At 43.7% G+C, this 18,336-nt stretch overlaps 2 protein-coding genes across 2 annotated transcripts; one reads left to right on the top strand and one right to left on the bottom strand.

The window, feature by feature from the left end:
- Positions 1–302: 302 nt before the first annotated feature.
- Positions 303–6,327, top strand: LOC132073674 (C-type lectin domain family 2 member L-like). Its single transcript, XM_059472867.1, has 5 exons — positions 303–562; positions 1,221–1,304; positions 2,197–2,381; positions 3,044–3,144; positions 4,773–6,327. Exons 1-5 carry the CDS (start codon positions 514–516, stop codon positions 4,888–4,890), a joined length of 537 nt encoding a protein of 178 aa, XP_059328850.1. The 5' UTR covers positions 303–513; the 3' UTR covers positions 4,891–6,327.
- Positions 6,328–8,479: 2,152 nt separating this feature from the next.
- LOC132073847 (killer cell lectin-like receptor subfamily F member 1) lies at positions 8,480–17,529 on the bottom strand. Its single transcript, XM_059473119.1, has 7 exons — positions 17,448–17,529; positions 12,374–12,451; positions 10,979–11,077; positions 10,225–10,365; positions 9,728–9,879; positions 9,208–9,320; positions 8,480–8,612 (listed from the first exon to the last, which is right to left on the bottom strand). Exons 1-7 carry the CDS (start codon positions 17,527–17,529, stop codon positions 8,480–8,482), a joined length of 798 nt encoding a protein of 265 aa, XP_059329102.1.
- Between the last annotated feature and the right edge of the window lie 807 nt (positions 17,530–18,336).

Genomic DNA, 18,336 nt, shown 5'->3' with positions numbered 1-18,336 from the left:
TTTATATATCCATTTTATTACTACCGAACTTTTAAAATTTTAAAAACAAGCGATTGGCGTTTTACACATGAAATAAATAAAATTGGGGAGCGGGGAACCACAAAACCATAAAAAACCCAAAACACCCGAAAAAAGCAAAACCAAAAAAAAAAAAACCCCACCAGACAAAACCAAAACAGAACCTTCTCCCTTCGTGTTAGTTCTGTTAGTTCCTGGAATTTGCTGATGTCACAGGATCTCGGTGAGATTTTGTAGGAGCCGACTTCTCCTTGAAAGCGTCCCCATTTCCTATTTCTCCGGAGTTGCGGAGTGACTGCCGGGGCTCCCTGGCCATGCCCCTGGGGGCTGGCAGCGAGGGCAGCGGCAGCGGGGCCAGAGGCAGCGAGGGCAGCGGCAGCGAGGGCAGGGAGAGAAGCGGCACCGAGGGGAGCAGCGGCACCGAGGGGAGCAGGGGCCGGTCTCGCTGCGGCCCGAGCGCGGCCGGGCGGCCCCGGCCCTGCCCGCCCCGCGCCCATGGGCAGCGGCGCCGAGCGCGGCGGCTCCGCGGGGCGCGGCACCAAAGGTGACGGGCGGGGGACACCGAGGGGCCGCGCTGGGGTGCGGGGGGGATCCGGGACATCCCTCCGGAGCATGGGGAGCCGGGGAGGCCCCCCGGGAGCCGCCGCATCGCTGAAAACGCTCCGTTCTGGCAGCGGAGCGAGTGCCCGGAGAGGGGACCCTCCTGAGGGGCCCCTGGGATCAGCTCGGCCGGGCAGCGGCAGGGCCTGTGTGCTTCCACAGCCCTGGAGGGGACAGGAGCAAAAGGAGACCAAACAGCTGTGACCGTGGGATAAGGCTGGATATTTCTCAGGAAAAGTTTTGGGCTCCAGAACGGATGGCTTTTCTTATTTCCTCTCCAGCCTCTTATCCATGGAACTTATCCGTGCCGTGTTTAGGCACTCAGTGTCCACCGTCATTTTCTCCTTGCTCGTTTCTTTCTCTTTGGATCACTTTAAGTTCTGGATGATGTAACTAAAATTTGCAGTAACTCAGAGTTCTTGTTAGATGATAAACCTTGTGAAGTTAAGCTAAGTGTTTCTGCTCCCAGCCTGCTCTCCACAGAGAGCTATATTTGTTTTAAACAGCTTTGTGTGTCCTGGGCTCTACTCCCCTTTCAGCTGGTTCTTATTTGTTATTTTGGGTTTGTTTTGTTTTTTAATTTCTTGCATTCGTTTTTTCAGGTCTGCTCTCAAACATCTGGCTGTGGCGAGCTGTCGCTGGAGTCCTTACTGCTGCTGTCATTCTGATTTCCTGTATCCAGTTTGGTAAGTAAGGAATTTTAAAAGAAAATCTAATTAGCAATAGAAATTACCAGGGTTTGGGGTTCCATACTGAGAGGGTGCTGAGGCCCTGGCACAGGCTGCCCAGAGCAGCTGGGAACAACCTGGTCTGGTGGAATCTGTCCCTGCCCATGGCAGGGGGTGGAACAAAATGATCTTTAAGGTCACTCTCAACCCAAGCCACTCTGTGATCCTGTGTGACTATGTGATTTCTGTTTGAAATTGTGGGTCAGTGCAGGAACAGCTCCACGTGCTTCAGTGGGGCTAGGGAGGGCTCAGCTTAGTCTTAGTTTACTTTTGGTATCAAGTTTGTCACATCCCTGTTGGTCTTAATCCAAGTTCAAGAAAACAAATAACAACAGGAAGGTAGTCCTACCAATCTGCAGTCCTTCAAAAATGCCACTATAATAAACAAAATTATTAATTCAACTGTGAGGAAGCAACACATGCAAAAATTGGAGTTATTGAAATTTTCAAGCTGTAGAAGAGTCTTTGGGTGTTTCTTTATGATCACCTTCTCAGCTACTTCTACCAACGTGTCCCTGACCATCCTTTTAAGGATATGTCAAGAGGCAGAAGGGTGCAGGATCCAGAAGATATAATAATAATAATAATGATAATTATAATGATGATGATGATGATGATAATAATAATAATAATAATAATAATAATAATAATAATAATAATAATAATAATAATAATAATAATAATAATAATAATAACATCATCCAGAAGATGTAATGATTATTATTATTCTTTCAGCTGGGCAGAAGTAACAATGCTGTGGCTACACTGGGATTATTTTAGATGCTGCAGTCAGAAAGTAAAACCTTTCCCAGTGGAAGAAGAGGGTAGATTGTTTCTTGTCTTTTCCCAGTGAAGCCTTCTCTGGCCAAAGCGTTTCCAGTGTGTCCTCCCCTGGAGCTGTGTCCATCAGGCTGGCTGTACTTCCAGAGGAAGTGTTACTTCCTCTCAGAGAGTGAGGCTGCCTGGAACTTCAGCCAGAGCCAGTGCTCCTCCCACAACGCTTCCCTGCTGGTCATCGAGAATCACCAGGAGCTGGTAAGGGGGATCCTGTTTTCCTTCCAGTTCTCTTCCAGGGAACTGCTTCTCCATCCTCCTCAGCTGAACAGTTAGGAAGCTGATGTAAGACCACAATGAGTCACAGCCCACAGAAGACTTTGTGCCTCTTCTCCCTGAAAACAGGAAACATCAGTTTGAGAAGTTGATGGTTTAAAAAACCTCTGAGTACTTCTCTGAATTAAATTTGGTGCTGCTCACAGCTATAAATTGTCATATTGAGAGCATCTATCAGGGTAAACACTGTTGCATCTCTTTTATCTTTAATTAAACAATTATTTTCTCATATTGAGATAGGTTAATGACACACAAGTTGGTAAATATGTTAATTGTGACCTTTGGAGTTAGGAGATAGTTACCCAAAGTGCAGCTTGGAGCATTTTTTTTCTATATTGTACCACAGTATTAGGAAAGATTCCAACCTGAGCAAAGGCCTAGGAGAATATATTCTTCTGGATCTGTTCCAGACCTTGATAGCAGACCTTGATATTTTAGAATAGCCTCTCTCTAGGTGAGTCAACCCTATCCCGACCAGTCTCCTCTGTGTATTTAGGTTTTAAGATTATTCCTTCAGCAGGAAAGGGTAGATTGTTGTTTTGCCGAACTTGCAGAACTTCTTTTCTCGTGTGGGTTTATTCCTACAGAGGTTTATGATGAAGATAACAAAGCAAGACCCATGGATTGGACTCCATAAAAGAAATGAAGAGTTCCTCTGGGTAAATGGAAAAGCATTAGACAATGAACTGTAAGTTGATGTGGAGGGGTTTTGCTGGTGATATTTGATTATAGGAGAGTAAGAAAAATAATGCAGATCTTGTGACTTGTAGGAAATCTCTGTTATTATATTGAAGGGATGGAGAGGGTATGGAATGCACTGAAGATTTCACATGGCATTGTTAAAACTGTGGCAGATGTAAGTGAGGGGATGAGTTTGTAATGCTGAGAAGCAACATGAGGCAGGCTGATGGTAACAGACATTAGAGAAAGTGAAACCAAGAGACACAAAAGCAATGGGAGGAAGGGAATTGGGGGAGGAAGGGAAGATTGCAGTAACACTAATTCCTCATCATAGAATATATTTTGCAACAATACAAACCTGCATGTGAGCTGTGTGAGGTTAATAGCAAAGGGATTTGGGAGACTCCTAAGACATGTTTTCATTTTTATAGAATGTTCCTCAGAAAGAGGCTGCTGGAGGGAAAGGAAGATGTGAATTTATGTTGCATGAGCTGCTCTGTGGCCAGGGCCCACTGTGTGTTCTGTGCCAGCAGTGCCAGGTGTGGGGCACTTTGTTCCTCTCCCTGCAGCTGTCCCATCTCCTCAGAGGCTGCTGCAGCTCATCCTGGAGCAGCTGCTGGCAGGAGGTGGCAGAATTACCATTGATAGGTTTAAGCAAGGAGAGTTCACAAGCCTGAAATTATCTTAAAAAATGGAAAATTTAAATACTTTTAAGTCTGTGACATTACTGGTGATGTGTGACTATATTCACTTCATCCCCAAGCCCTGAAGGCTTGATCTGACAAAGGCATTTAATGTGAGATGTGGGGAACACATGGGCACCTCAAGTTGAAAACTGCAGTCCTTCCCACTCTTTTATCCCCTCTCTGCAGTACAAACATCCACTGAAGCTTTCATTTTCAGTGAGCTTCTTGCCATTCTTGGACCTCTGCCTCACTGCTTGCCTCAAACGGCCCCTCCTGAAGGGGAGGGCAAACACCTTGATATCTAAGCTCAGGTGTCACTAAGCTGGTGGGGATTTGTCCCTTGGCTTTTCCAGACACCATTCCAGTTTGCTTGGCCTATCCATAGAGCTTTATAGCACTTTGTTTGAAAGCAGAGTTGCTGAAGGAGTCCCTTACCTCTTATGTAGGGACACCTATGGTGTGGAAACTGAGGTTTGCTTCTTGTTTCCCCCAACAACCCTTAACCATGGTGCCTGTTGGGTTCTGAGGAAGGGAGGAATTAGAGATGCATTTCCTTCACAGCTTCTGCTGGAGCCTTTGAGCTGGATAGGAGGATGTAGAGGTGCAAGGTGGTGGTGCCTATCTTGCATCCCTGAGAAAGGCAAACCTGAGTTTCAGTCTCTGCTCTAAGGGTGTGTTTCACATTAAGTGACCACTAAACAAGATGCAGGAGTACTACAAGTGCTGGATTTTGTATTCTGGGCATGAGATACATTAAGAAAAGACAATCTCCATGGTGGTCCCTTCAAGGCACAAAACATCATCCTCCTCTGGTGCCTTGCCTGAGATAAATCAGGCTTTATTCCAAGAGAATTCAAAGAGAACCAGAGATGCCCATAGCTGCCTTTGCTCTATTGCAATATTTGATTGTGGGTGTCCAAGTAACCCTGTCTCCCCTTCTCCCTGACAGGTTTGAAGTGAAAGGCTCTGGCAGCTGTGCCTATCTGGAGTCCAAAGGAGTCTCAGCCTCAGGATGTTCTTTAACCAGGAAATGGGTCTGTAGCTTGAATATCAACTCAGCAAGATAAAGGTGGACAAAGCCACCACCCCTGACTCTCAGAGCTCTGATATGATGCCTACACAGGCTATGCCTACACTTTGGGACCTGGGAATGTGTCCCAGCTCCTACTCAGTGGTGAATAACTTTTCTGGTAGCCAGAATTCTCCACCCATGGAGGAAAGCTTTAAAGATACCATTTTAAAGGCTCTCTTCAGCATCTTGATAAGTAATTTCCTTGCCCCATTTTTCCAGCTACTGCCCAGCTGTAGTTTCTTTTTGCTGTGCCATCAGTATTTCCTCCATTTACTTTTCTCTTGTAGGATCAGCTGCTCTTTCTTTCCCTTTTTGGGTGTGCAGTTGGAGGTTTTTGTTCTGCTTTTCCTTTTGCCAGGCTCTGTGTGCAAGGGTGGTGGAGTGGGTCTGTCTGGAGGACTGCCAGTGCCTCGTGGATACAGGGCAATGCAGAAGTGAACACTGGTGTTTTAGTCAGGATCACAGCAAATTCCTCTCTTTGCACTTGATGGGATGTACCTTGCATTGTATTCCACGTTTTGTTAATGTTATGTTACATTAATGTTGTTAAATCCTGGTGATAACACTGTCAAGCTGATTTATGTAGCTGCACTGCACCTGAAGTTATCCTCACAACACTTTCTTTAGCCAAAAAATGTCACAATAGATAAGGATATTTATTTAACTGAGCATCTACACTGATGGGAGGAGAAGAGTTGGAACTGGAGGGGTGATAGTGAAACTGCAGGCATTAATGTGTAAATGTAGGAATAGTCCTCAGCGCAAGGAGGCAGAATCAGGAGAAGGGAATGAGAGAATTAACAGCAAGGGATATTTCCCTGTGTCTCCCTTTTGCCCTGTGCCTGTCATGGTGAGGCTTCTGAGCAAGGGGACATTTCCAGGTGGACAGTCAGTGTTTCTTGGTGTAGGTGACATTTTCAGCAGCCCCCAGTGCTCTTGGATTGCTGGGAGCCTGAACAGGATTAGGGCACAATCCCTCTGATTGTCTGAGTCCTGCACATATCTATCAGGTTGTCCAAAGATTAAAAGTGTCATTTGACCCAGAGGAAGCAAATTTGCCTGGAAGGAATATAACTATGAAGTTTCCAGGGAAGGAAGAATGGGAAGTTCACCCCCATTATTTTCTGTGACAGAAGGACTTGACTGTAGCAGGACCATACACATGGATACTGTCAGCAGCTTGTGCCTTTCAGATATTTATTTAAATATAATCACTAATTTTGCTGGATTACACTTTTCTTAATTGCTTGTATTCTTTATAGGCACAGTAACAGGACTCTACAGTATTAAAAGCCTAATTATCTATTTATTTTTTATGTTGGGGGGAAGGTGTTATTCTGCAATGTTTTTACATTAACCTGATTCTGAAGGATATGGTATGTGCAATAGTCCTGAAAAGATACTTAATAAATATCTTTACAGAGCCCCTGAATTACAGTGGTTTGTATCTTAATATTGGGATATTAAAAGTATTTTTCATCTCAGGCACCATTTTGGTGAAAAAAAAATCTGAAGCGAAGTAAAACATTCATGTTTTGAACATGGAAAAAATCTTTAATCATAATGTTGGGGCTGACATGAAGCAGAATATTTGATCCAAAAAAGAATGTTTTTCCCTTTTTAACACCTCATAATGAGTCACACTTTTAATAAAAGGTTAAAAAGTGAAAGCTCTTCTGGAATCTGACTCCTCAGGGATGCAATGAACTTCCTTGGGGGTGTTAAGAAAAGAAGAGTGAAGCTGCAAACTCTGCCAACTTGCTTTACTCAGAGTAGAGTTTGATGAAGTACTTCAATGGTAATTTCTTTTTCTTTTTTCTTTTAAATAAGTGACTGCTTAAACTGTAGGTAAGAACTTCAGTAAGGCCCTGCAAAAACTTGTTTAATTGCATGAATAATAGCAAGAAGGCCCAAATCATAGATGTTTCATGAATATTGTTAAAATCTAAACACCACAACTAATATGAGAGAAGCCAGCATGCAGGAGTTTGTTTTTCTTGTTAAATTCAGCATGAGTCAAGATAGATCTGCCAGAAAACCAGCAATTGTCAACTCCACTGCATGGAGAAGGGTGTGCTGTGAGTACCCTGAAGTGAAAATTTCTCAGCAGTCAGAAATTCTCTCTCTATAAAGCATGTATTATGTAGGTATAGATGATGATCTTACTCATTTCAGACTTTTTCCTTTTCTTTGCTTCTCTGTCTAGAATGAGCAAACCAATCCTCTTCCCCTCACGTGCTGTGCTGAGTTTGGGGGATTTTTCTTGTTTCCTCTTACATAACAGCAGTTTCTCATGGGTCTTGAGCTGCTGATGCTGCATTCTGCATGACAAATCTATGCTGGGATTTTGTTGTTGTTGTTGTTTGAAGGGAAGTCCCTGAGGGTACGGTTCACTTTTTAATCTGCAGCCCTAAAGTGCTGGACATTAACCCTCCCCAGGCATGCACAGGCATGAAAAAACATCTCTGAGAAACTGCAGCTGCCTTTATTTGTGTGCATCACAGCAGAGACAAGGTAAAGGCTCACCATCTCAAAAGCCATGTTAGACTTGTTTCTCATTGCTGTAAGGACTTAAATTCCAGTTGGAGCCATTTTGGTTAGAGTAGCACCTTCAATTCATGACATTTCTTCATTTTTGTCAAACATGGCAATCTAATAAAGACACTAGGTCAGACTGCTCTTAGCATTTTTGTGTTCTAGACCCAGAAACAGCATTTATTTATGACATTTCAGTGCCCAAGTAATGCATTTACTGAGTGCACTCCCAGGTATTTATTTCAGCAGTCTTTGGCTTTGGTACCTCATCATACCATAACTGTGGAATTTACAATGTAAATTGGAATTTACAATGTAAAGGGACAAAAATATAGGTGGAGAGGAAGGTTATCAACTTTATTTCCTTGCACTGCAATGTTGTTTTCCAGCCCAAGCCCTTTCCCTAGTTAATCCCTTCAGATTTCAAGGCTCAGCAGCAGAAGAGGATGGGAGCAATTAGCTCATTAACCACAAGTGTTAGAAGTCACTCCATGCCTGATCTGCTGTCCACACCCAGTAGCTGTGCAGCAGCTTTGAATAAGACATTGTCCAATAAAGGCATTTTTTCCCAGCCCTCAAGTGGCTTCTGTGAGTCACAAATAGACCCCAAGGAAAAAAACCACAAAACCCCAAGGCCACAAACTTCAACAAACACTAAAATCCTGAAACGCAAATAAGAAGTCCTCAGCTCAGCAGGGATGACAGCAGAGGGCCCAGCACACCTTTCATGCCCCACAGGGGTCACAATTCCTGCACATCACACTGTTTATGTGCACAGTGCTCCTCCCCACGAGTATCTCTCCTCCTCTGACCCTTCCTGAGGCAGCTGCTGCCAAGATCTGTCTGTGTGAAGGCTCAACACCCCAGAATCCTCGTGTGCCAGCTTGCAGCCCCATTGCAGGACCTGTCTTCTGACTTCTTGGGGAGCACAGCACAGCAAAGTGCAAGTTTGCCTGCAAGTCTGATGAAAATTATTCACATCACAAGTTGGTTTGTCTGTAAAATGGGTCTTCTGATGAGAAGCTCTGCCTGCTGTCTGGAAATGTGGCTCAGAGCACCAGCAAAGTTGCATTCTTCTTACAGATCCACTCCTTTAAGGTCTGGCAGTTGTCCGTCTGGATCAGGTTTTTCCTTCTGTAAACAGCACAGTTCTTGTCAGCCTCAGTGCTTTTTAGAGCTGTCCTGCTGAGAGACCAAAAGGAATGCAATGAGTTGCTGGGTTTAAACTCAGCACTGCTTACAAATCCTGGTGATGCTCTGGGTGAGGGGCGTGGATGATGCCCACTTGACCACCCCCTTGAAGCGCAGCAGCTGTGCAGAGGTGGGTTGGGCACCCCCAGCAGGGACTGCTGGCTTCTGAGGGGTGGATGCTTGGCATTATTAGTGTTACAAAGATAAGGATCCTCCCCATGCAGCCACAGTGCTGAAGAAAGCTGCAGAGATGCCAGCCAGCGATGTGGTGAGAGGCAGCACATGGTCTGCAAAGTGACAGAGTTTGTTGGCAGGGATTTCAGCAGAAGTGTGTAATTATATCTCTGCATTAATAAATATATGAGCTGTGGCTGTGGTTAGTCCTGGAGGCAGAAATCAGTTTCCCAAAGTGCCCAGCAGGAACCTGTTGATCTGGAACTGGCCACGAAATAGACTGAATAGGTACCTGAGGCTGCAGGCTTAGATCTGTGCTTTGGGTAATTAGCTCAGATTCAGAATTGTATTTCCAAGCAGGGATGTTGCACTTTGCTTTCCCCAAAGATATCCTCCCCCCAAAAATCATCACCTCTTTTCTTTTACTCTGTGATCTTCCACTGAACTCTGTGTTTTCTCCATGTCTTCGATGTCCGAGCCAATCCAGATATATTTGGTATCTTTATCTTTGCTGTCTATAAATTCCTGTGGAATGATTTGAAGGATGTTACCTGACAGAAGAGCTTTCCTGCTGTGCCCAGGTCATGCTCCTGCCTCATGCACAGCTTTTATTTCCTTTTGAAGAGCAAGGGCAGGGGTGTAGCCATGGCAGAGCAGCCCCTCACATCAGCCCCCACACACAACCAGCCTCCTCTTTTCCCTGAGCCAAAAAGTCCCCAGCATTTCCTCTTCCCAGTCTAAACTACTCTTGACACCTCTTGTGCTTGTCTTCAGCTCTGCTCTGCTGACATTCCCAAACCCAGCTCCTGTGCAGAGAGACTCAGATCCTTTCCCTGGTGGGGCTCTCGGTTGTCTATGTGTACTCCTGACATCCAGGCCATTTTCTCTTGGAGAAATGTTTGGCTGAAGCCTGTCACTGCTGCAAGACTCACCATCTCAATTTCATCCTCAAAGACAAGCAGCTGGGATTTCCTGGCCAGGCAGTTTTTCTGGCTGTCCTCCCAGCTCCTGGCCTCCTCAGAGAAGAAGTAACATCTGCCCCTGTGCAGCTGCCAGCCAGGGGGACACAGCTCACACGTTGTCCCTGTGGGTGGACAGGGGGAATATTTAGCTCCTGCAATGGATGGAATTTTTCCCCCTGTTTATGAACCATTGTCTGGAAAGTGTTCTCGAGGACAAGAGGAGGATATATGACATTTCTGACAGCAGCTCCTGGCAGATAGAAACGTAATGAAAATACTGGAAACTTTATATCAACAGAGGAGCAAGACTATCGTGATTGAAATGTTACTTTAGGTTTTGTTACCACTGCTCTGCAGGAGCGCCATGAGTTCCCATAAACTGCAGGGTGTCAGAGAAATGGGAACAGAGACAACAGAACTGTGCACACCACACATCCTCTCTGCTGGAAAGGAGCAACGTGCCTCACCCTGTCCATCTTCACACAGCTCCTCCACGAGCTGTTTCAGGAGAGCTGCTGAGACAGTCCTCTCTGAAGAAATGTCACTGCTGGTGCTGTTCAGACCATACTGGGGCAAACTTCCTGATTTTCCTGCTATGCCCTTCAAAACTGGAACAGCCCAAAGTAAAAAAAAATTAAAAAAAAAAAAGAGAAAGAAGTCATGGTTAACAGCAAGAATAAGGAAATGCAGTCTGTACCCAGAGCTGGTCTGGGAATGTGAGGATATCTCTGTGTACATTGCCTAATACACAGTTAGGAGCAAACTCAGTGAGTAAAGCTCAGTGAGCTAAACCCTCCTGAGATGTTCATGGCATGGCCTGGCTTGGAAAGACTTTAAAGATAATTTCATTCCAACCCCCCTGCCATGGGCAGGGACACCTTCCACTATCCCAGCTTGTTCAGAGCCCCATCCAGCCTGGCCTTGGACACTGCCAGGGCTGGGGCAGCCAGAGCTGCTCTGGGCACCCTGTGCCAGGGCCTCAGCACCCTCACAGGGAACAATTTCGTCCTCATATCCAATCTAAACCTCCTCTCTGCCAGTGTGAAGCCATTGCTCCCTGTCCTGTCACTCCAGGCCCTTGTCAGGAGTTTCTCATTTCCTGTATTTGTGTACGAGTTGACACCTTTTAGTGTGCCACTAAGGGAATTTTTCTCTCAGCTCTGTCAGAGGTTTAGCCGTGTCTGCAGTGAAGGGGTGAAGCAGGAGGCAGGATCTACTCACACTGCTTGGCTTGTATGGCCACGATTCCCAGCAGGATGAGCACGAGGACTGCCAGGACCAGCGCCACATAGAACCAGGCTGAGCTCCTGTGCTGGCAGCCTGCAGGGAGGCAGGAGGAAGAGCACCTTAAGGTCCTGGCACTCTTAAACTTAACCTTAACACTGGGGAAACAACAGAGAAATCATCTGCCTAAAATCAGTCTGCTGTCAGGAGGATGCAGTGGCATTTAACTTATTAAAAATCTGCATCCATTTTGCACACATGGAAGTGAAATCAAAATCTGTTTGGTCAGACAGAGCAAGTGCTTGTCAACCTTTAAGAATTTGCCTTTTCTCCTTTGACTTATTTTTCTCAAGCATTGCCTCCTCTCACCTACCCGCACACAGCCTGCAGGACCTTGCAGAGCAGTTCAGGGAAAGTATCAAGGATGGGCTGTGGTGTCAGGGATGGGCTGTGGTGTCTGTCAGGGGCAGGCTGTGGTGTCAAGGATGGGCTGTGGTGTCTGTCAGGGATGGGCTGAGGTGTCAGGGATGGGCTGAGGTGTCAGAGATGGGCTGAGGTGTCAGGGATTGGCTGAGGTGTCAGGGATGGGCTAGGGTGTCAGGGATGGGCTGTGGTGTCTGTCAGGGATGGATGTGGTGTCAGGGATGGTTGTGGTGTCTGTCAGGGATGGGCTGTGGGGTGTTGCTCCTCTCTGCTCCCAAGTGTTACTGTTCCTGTCCTGCAGTGCAAAGATAACTTCCCTAAATGCACAGGAAAAAAAGCCCCATACTGACACCCCCTGGCACGGCACAGGGAGGTGCATCAAACCAAGCATCTCTCCAGCTGTTTGGCATTTGTGTGTGTCAGAGGAAAACCCTCAGGAAGCTGCAGAACCGAGGATATTTGGGGTTAAGGTGCCAGTGCCACAAGACAGATGTGCACTGTCATGACCTCTGTTTCCCTGACCCTGCCTGCGTGAGATGAGCAACTGCTCCATCCTCTGGCTGCCTGACCTATCTGGTGTGATGTTCCCAGTGCAAGGAGGGTGACAATCACCAGGCACTAATGGCACAGAGAGACCTGGGCATTACCCTGCTTCCAAAGCCAAATGCATCCCTGGGACTCTTTCCCCATGAGGGTTCTACAAAAACCATGGAATTTTTCTTTGCTTTACTACATTTCCCATGTAGGGCACAAAAGCATTTTTAGAAATTATTTTTAAAACATCCTTCAGTATTATTTTTAAAAGGAAAGTGTAAAATCTGAGAAGCCAGGAAGAAAAGCAGCAGATGAAATGACAGATCAGCCCTTCATTGAGAGAGAGTACATAAAAGCTCTTGATAGCAGGTTTCACTGGTGGGCAATAGGAAAAACTCCATCTATAAATAGTAACCAAACAAAATTGCACAGTACCAGGAGCGGAAGTCTCTGCTCTGCTGCTCCCTTGGGGCTGGGGCTTCACATGCAGCTCAGCATACGTGATGGTGTTTCCTGTAAGGAGAGAGCAGCGCTGACATTTGTGCCTGTGCCAATCACCAGGTGGAGGAACAATAAAGGCGGAGCTTGCATGAAAAGGGGGGTGTGTTTCCAGGGCTGCTTGTTCAGCATTTTCCTTTTCCTAGGCAACGGCAGGCAAGATGATGATTTACCACTTCCTCCTGCTGTCAGGCAGGAAAAGCCTCCTCCATAAGCTTTGAACTGCTGGGTGCTGTGTGGCTGGAGCAGGAGCCAAACAGGCTGAAGGATGGGAAGGACCTGGATCCCGTCCATGGCAAGCACCCCATCTGTTGCTAAGGCATCTCGGAGGGTACCCCAGGGGCTGGAGGGGCACCAGACCCACCACTGCTCTGTGGGGCAGAGAGATGCCAAATGCCAACCAGCACTCAGAGAAATGCTGCTGCAGTAAGGCAATTCCTGGGGGCAATCCTGACTTGTGAGTGCTTATCCCAGGATATTTCAGGTGCTGGACCTGATGGTTGAAGACATCCTTTTCCAAAAGCACGTTGCCAAAACAAAACCAAAACTGTCATTAAAATCTCACGGTGTGGGTTCAAGGCACGTGGATTCTTTCTGAAGATGTTTTCAATATAATTTACCTGGGTATTTTGCAGAGCTACTGGTTAGTGTTATGGAAGGTATTTGGACCTTTGGGACACTGCTTTTGGTTCCATAAATGGAGAGATTTTTATCCATCTGTATCAAGAATAAGCTTCTGTGCTACCACCCTAGTTTGTGACCACTGCGGCTTTTAAAAAGAAGTGTTGTATTAAATTTCACTGGTCAGGGAAAAACTTGGTAGAGGAAGAGAGTTTCATCAGGTTTAAATGAGGCAGCATTTCATATGAGAATTACTGAAGTATGGAGAGGTTTTACAGTTAAAAAACCAACTGAGAACCTGATTGGCAAAGAAGGGTTATTCATATAGGGGAGACAGTCTATGCTTTAGAGAACATGACCTAATACAATTGGTTGTTTGCTTTCTTTCAAATTATTAATTCAATGAACTACAGAAAATTTGTGAATTAAATGTAGTTGTTCTCATGTTCTCAATGCCCTAAAAGTTTTTCTTCTTAGAATGTAAATAATTTTCCAAAAACACTCAGGACTTTTAAACTTTTAAATGCATTAGCCCTGTAAATGGAGGTACTTCTAAAATAAGTATTTTAGACATTGTGCTACTGTTAGTAAATAATTTCTCTCTCAAATGCACGTTTATTCCTTCAAAAATATCTCTAAGCCTGTAAGAAAAAAAACCTCATCCATGCAAGCTGAATATTTAACACAAATCATTCCTTCTATTACAGTGTGTATGGGCTGGTATGATTATTTGAATGCTGGAATTATTATTTGAATGCAGAGTCCTTGGAAGTCAGCAGGAGGCTTTAAAACACCACATAACCTTAATTCTGCCAGATGCTTCCACACCCTCACCTAATTCAACAACAAGGTGGAGATCTCTGTCAGCCACTGAAACAGAAATTTCACTTCCCTGTGCCTGTTGTCAGGTGCAGAAAACATCCCTGTGTATTGGAAGCTTCTGCCCGGTGAATGTGCAGCCAGGGAGTGCTCCTGGGGAGGTCCCTTAGGGAATGGTGTGTCCAGATGTGGGCCAGCACATCCAGGGGTCTGGGGGAAGCTCCAGAGGCTCCAGGTGGCCTTGGTCAACACCCAGAGCAGCCCAGGAGGTTAAGGAGGGGAATAAGAAGTTAAGGACACAACCAAGAGCAGGCTACAACTGCTTGTGGGTTAGCTTGGTGGTAGAATTCAACTCTCCTTGGTTTGTCCTTCTCCCAGGGAAAGTTCTGTGTAGCCACTCAGGATTCATAATCAGGCAGCTCTCAAATTATCTGTGAGGGAATTGGGACACAAAAACTGCTGGAGTCTTTCGCTGGAAAATGGATTCCCAGGTGTGTTAATCCTTGCTGGGATTTAGGAACACTTTTCTACTTGTGAAAAATGCATTATTTTATGATTGGTTTTTCACAAATATTAAAATGAATATTAGATGTGTTGTGTTAGAAAGTTATGCTGTATTAATTCTCTTAAATTATGTGTTAAATATAGTTTTAGGTTATAAAAAATGTTAAAATAGAAACTATGCTATGTAAGATACTTTTTTTAAAGAAAGGACTCACACCGAGGTAGCAGCCACAGGACACCTAAATCTTTCAGAGAAAAAGAATTTATTGTTCTCTTATCAGAAGAAATTAACTTCTTCCTGCCTTGAAGGCGCTATTAGGATTCAGAGGAAGAAGCTGACACTGACCAGACAGAATCCTGTGTTTGAATGGAATTTATGCATCATGTATGAAGTGTATGAATATGCAACAGGTTATTGTTTTTAAGAGTTAATCCTCTGTTAACGTGTGTCCTTTATTGGGCTCGTGCTGCCCAGAAAAAGGAACCCTGGTGGTCCGTAACTCTTTGTTTTTATTGTCTCATATTATCCAATTCAATTTGTCCAAATTATTATTACTCCAATTGTATTACTATTTTTGATAGCCATTTTATTATTGTTAAACTTTTAAAATTTCAAAAACAAATGATTGGCATTTTTCACATACTGTTGAACACCTGTTTGAAGCACATGCACAGTAACAGCAACTGCACCTAGCAAAGCCTGGGCACAGATAGTGCCATTGCTAAATCCTCCTCAACACACTCTGGCAGAGCATCCAGGAATCCCCTCATCCCTGTTGTAAAGCAGGGGACCCCAAAATCTGGGAGAAATTATGTATCTGTCTCTATCGATATCAGAAGGCTAATTAATTACTTTATTACACTGCATTATTTTATGCTATATTACACTATATCTACACTGAAACTGCACAAGCACTCAACTCCACTGCACAGAATCTTGTGACTGTCTGCTGACCAACAGTCTGGACACACACATGGCCCTGAAACAAGGCAAGGAAACAAAACACCATCACTTTGGGTAAACAATCTTCATTTTGCATTCTACTTTGGCACAACACAGGAGCAGCAAATGAGATAAGAATCGGTGTTTCCTTCTCTGAGGTTCCTGGCTGTGATTCCCAGAAAATATCCTTGGGGAGCTGTGCCTTGCTTTTCTCTGTGAAGAGAAACGTGGCCCCACGTCCCTGTTATCCAGAGCACCTGAGTGACAGCTGAAGTCCAGCTGTAATCCAAGCCCAATCAAACAAAATGTATTTGAGTATAATCAGAGATAAGAGTGGGGAAAGTGAGGCTGGGAGCTGTAAACACTGAAGAAAAGATTAGTTAAGAGATTTTGTCTCTGTATATTTGAGATAGAATAACTAAGGCTTGTAGAACTACTGCGTGGATCTCTGGTGCCTGTTTCTTAAAGGGGATGGAAGCACTGGAGTATGAACAGAACAGCCACAAAAATGATTAGCATTTTTGAGAGGTTAAATATTTAAAGGGAACAGGGCATTGAGAAATCACTTAATTACCATGGCCAGTAGCTTCATATGAGAAAATAACATGAGTTAAAATCAGTTCAACAAAAGTTTACTAAGAGCCATCCACATATTAATGATAAATTTCATTGGAACTGGCCTGTCCAAAATTGAGCTTTTCCTTTAGACAGCATGATCAAGGACTAGTTTTGGATGTCTTCTAATCAAGATTTGATGTCTGTCTCCCTTCACAAACAAGTTTTATCACTTTGGATATTGGGTAAAATTCCAGGCAAGACCTCTTTGTGTTGCGCAGGTTATAGCAGTGCAAACAACATCCATAGGTGCATGAACACAGAATTTAAGGCAGTATTTCATGCCATATATATAATAAAGTGTATTTATATTACATATATATAAATATATATGTAATATATAAAAATACATATAATATATATAATATAAATATAATATAATATAATATATATATATAAAATAAAGTGAACTAATTTTTATCTTTTGGATGCCATTCTTGTAAAAATATATAAAAGCTATTATTTAGTATTTCATGCCATATATATAATAAAGTGTATATATTACATATATAAAAATATATATGTAATATATAAAATACATATTATATATAAATATATATAATAAAGTGAACTAATTTTTATCTTTTGGATACCACTCTTGTAAAAATATATAAAAGCTATTATTTTCTGTCATTTAAGTGCATGTATTCAGAGCACCATCATCACTATTAATCTCCATTGTAAGCAGAACATGTAAAAATGCTCATTACACAATGCTGTTTCCATAAGGGATTAAATACAATAATTACTAATGAGAGCATGAAAATATCCTTAGTCTGATGCAACAAGAATTTCCTATTTGCTCATAATAAGCTGTCATTCATGTTAGATGTGATCCAGAATTTTGTCCAAATGCTTTCATGAATTAATTACATTTTTTTTCCCAAGTAGTAGAAATGCCACTTCTTCAGAAAATTTATTTCAAATCATCTCCTTACCCTGAATACTGGCTTAATCCTTTGGGGCTTTTTTACAAAAATGTGAAATGATCACAGATTGATAATTTGGTTCTGAAAAATCACCACTGGAAAATTAAAGAGAAAGAGCAGGAAGTTTTTAGGGGACATTCAATACTTCCTTCAGTGACAGTGGCTGCACTTTAGACTGCTACTTGTTTCCTGATTTCCTGGTTAATTTACTGCTCCTTTTCCATGAACATAAACATTGATCTGATTTGTGGGCTAGGAAGTAATTCAGTGGAGCATTGTCTTGATCATGTTACTTCTTTAAAAAGAAATATTATGCTTATTACTCAACCAACAAACACTTTTTCTTTCTCATTCTGTTACTTAAAGCCTGGGACCAGACCTGACCTGCTGTTCTTTGGTGCTTCTGCTTTGGAGCAGCTTGGCTGATTTGTACTGTGAGGATCTCATCCACTACTCCACCTTCTTGCCCTTCCCATGCAGCATCTTATGGCATTCTACTAGTTTTACCCAAGTTAAAATGTGAGAGGGAAAGAGAGAGAGAGCTCAGGAGAGCAGAGAGTGTGTGCCCAAGAGGTTTTACCTGGGTTTGCTGTCCCTGGAGGAGCGCGGGGCCTTTCCCTCGGCAGCATCGCCACGGCCGCGTAGGTGACGTCCCCTGCCATCCGTGAGCCTGTCCTCAGAGCTATGGAAAAAGCAGCCTTAACTCAGTCACTTGCATCCTGTCTCAGGCCTGCCTGCCTCCAAAACACTCACATGCTGTGCTATGGCTCTGAGGAAGGCTGAGAAACACAAAAAAAGGAAGTCACTGAGTTACTTCTTTCAGCGCAGCTTCAAAGCCTGTTTTCAGCCACCATTCTGTCTCTTCTTGCCCTTCAGAATAAAGGAGCAAATGAAGATTAAAGCCCATCATTTTCACTAATATATGAGAAAACATATGAGATAATATATGAGAAAAAATCTCGTTGGTCAAAGCAGAGGAAATTCTCTAAGGAATGCCCAAAAATGGACTTACACAGGTATGAAAGGTTTGCTGGTTCTCAGGAGAGTAGGGAGTACAATTTCTGTGCTGTGGCTGTTATGTGCTCCTGTGCATGATCTGACACAGCCTATCCACCTGAAAGAAAGACAAACAACAAGTACATGTAGCACTGTAAGATGTCTTGGGGTTAATGTACTGCAACCACACAGCTTCAAACATGTAACTCAAATTCTAACCTGCTCCACCCACAAAGCACTTCAATGGTTTAACAGCTGAATTTAGATGATATTGATGATGCATTAATATGAGCTCAAAATAAAACTTAAAAAAACATGATCAATGCTTTTTACCAGAATGTTTCCATACTTTACTGTAACAGTAGTCACAAGGAGCTGCTGTTCCTACATTGCTTGAACCATTTCCTGCTTGAGCCAACAACTCCACAGATGGAAAACCTGAGTTGCCTTTATGACCTTAAACTCCTTTTTCA

The sequence above is a fragment of the Ammospiza nelsoni genome, chromosome 5 (genome assembly GCF_027579445.1).
Source record: "Ammospiza nelsoni isolate bAmmNel1 chromosome 5, bAmmNel1.pri, whole genome shotgun sequence".
Lineage (NCBI taxonomy): Eukaryota > Metazoa > Chordata > Aves > Passeriformes > Passerellidae > Ammospiza > Ammospiza nelsoni.
The sequence above is the reverse complement of the archived record's forward strand: the minus strand, read 5'-3'. Positions and strand labels throughout refer to the sequence as shown.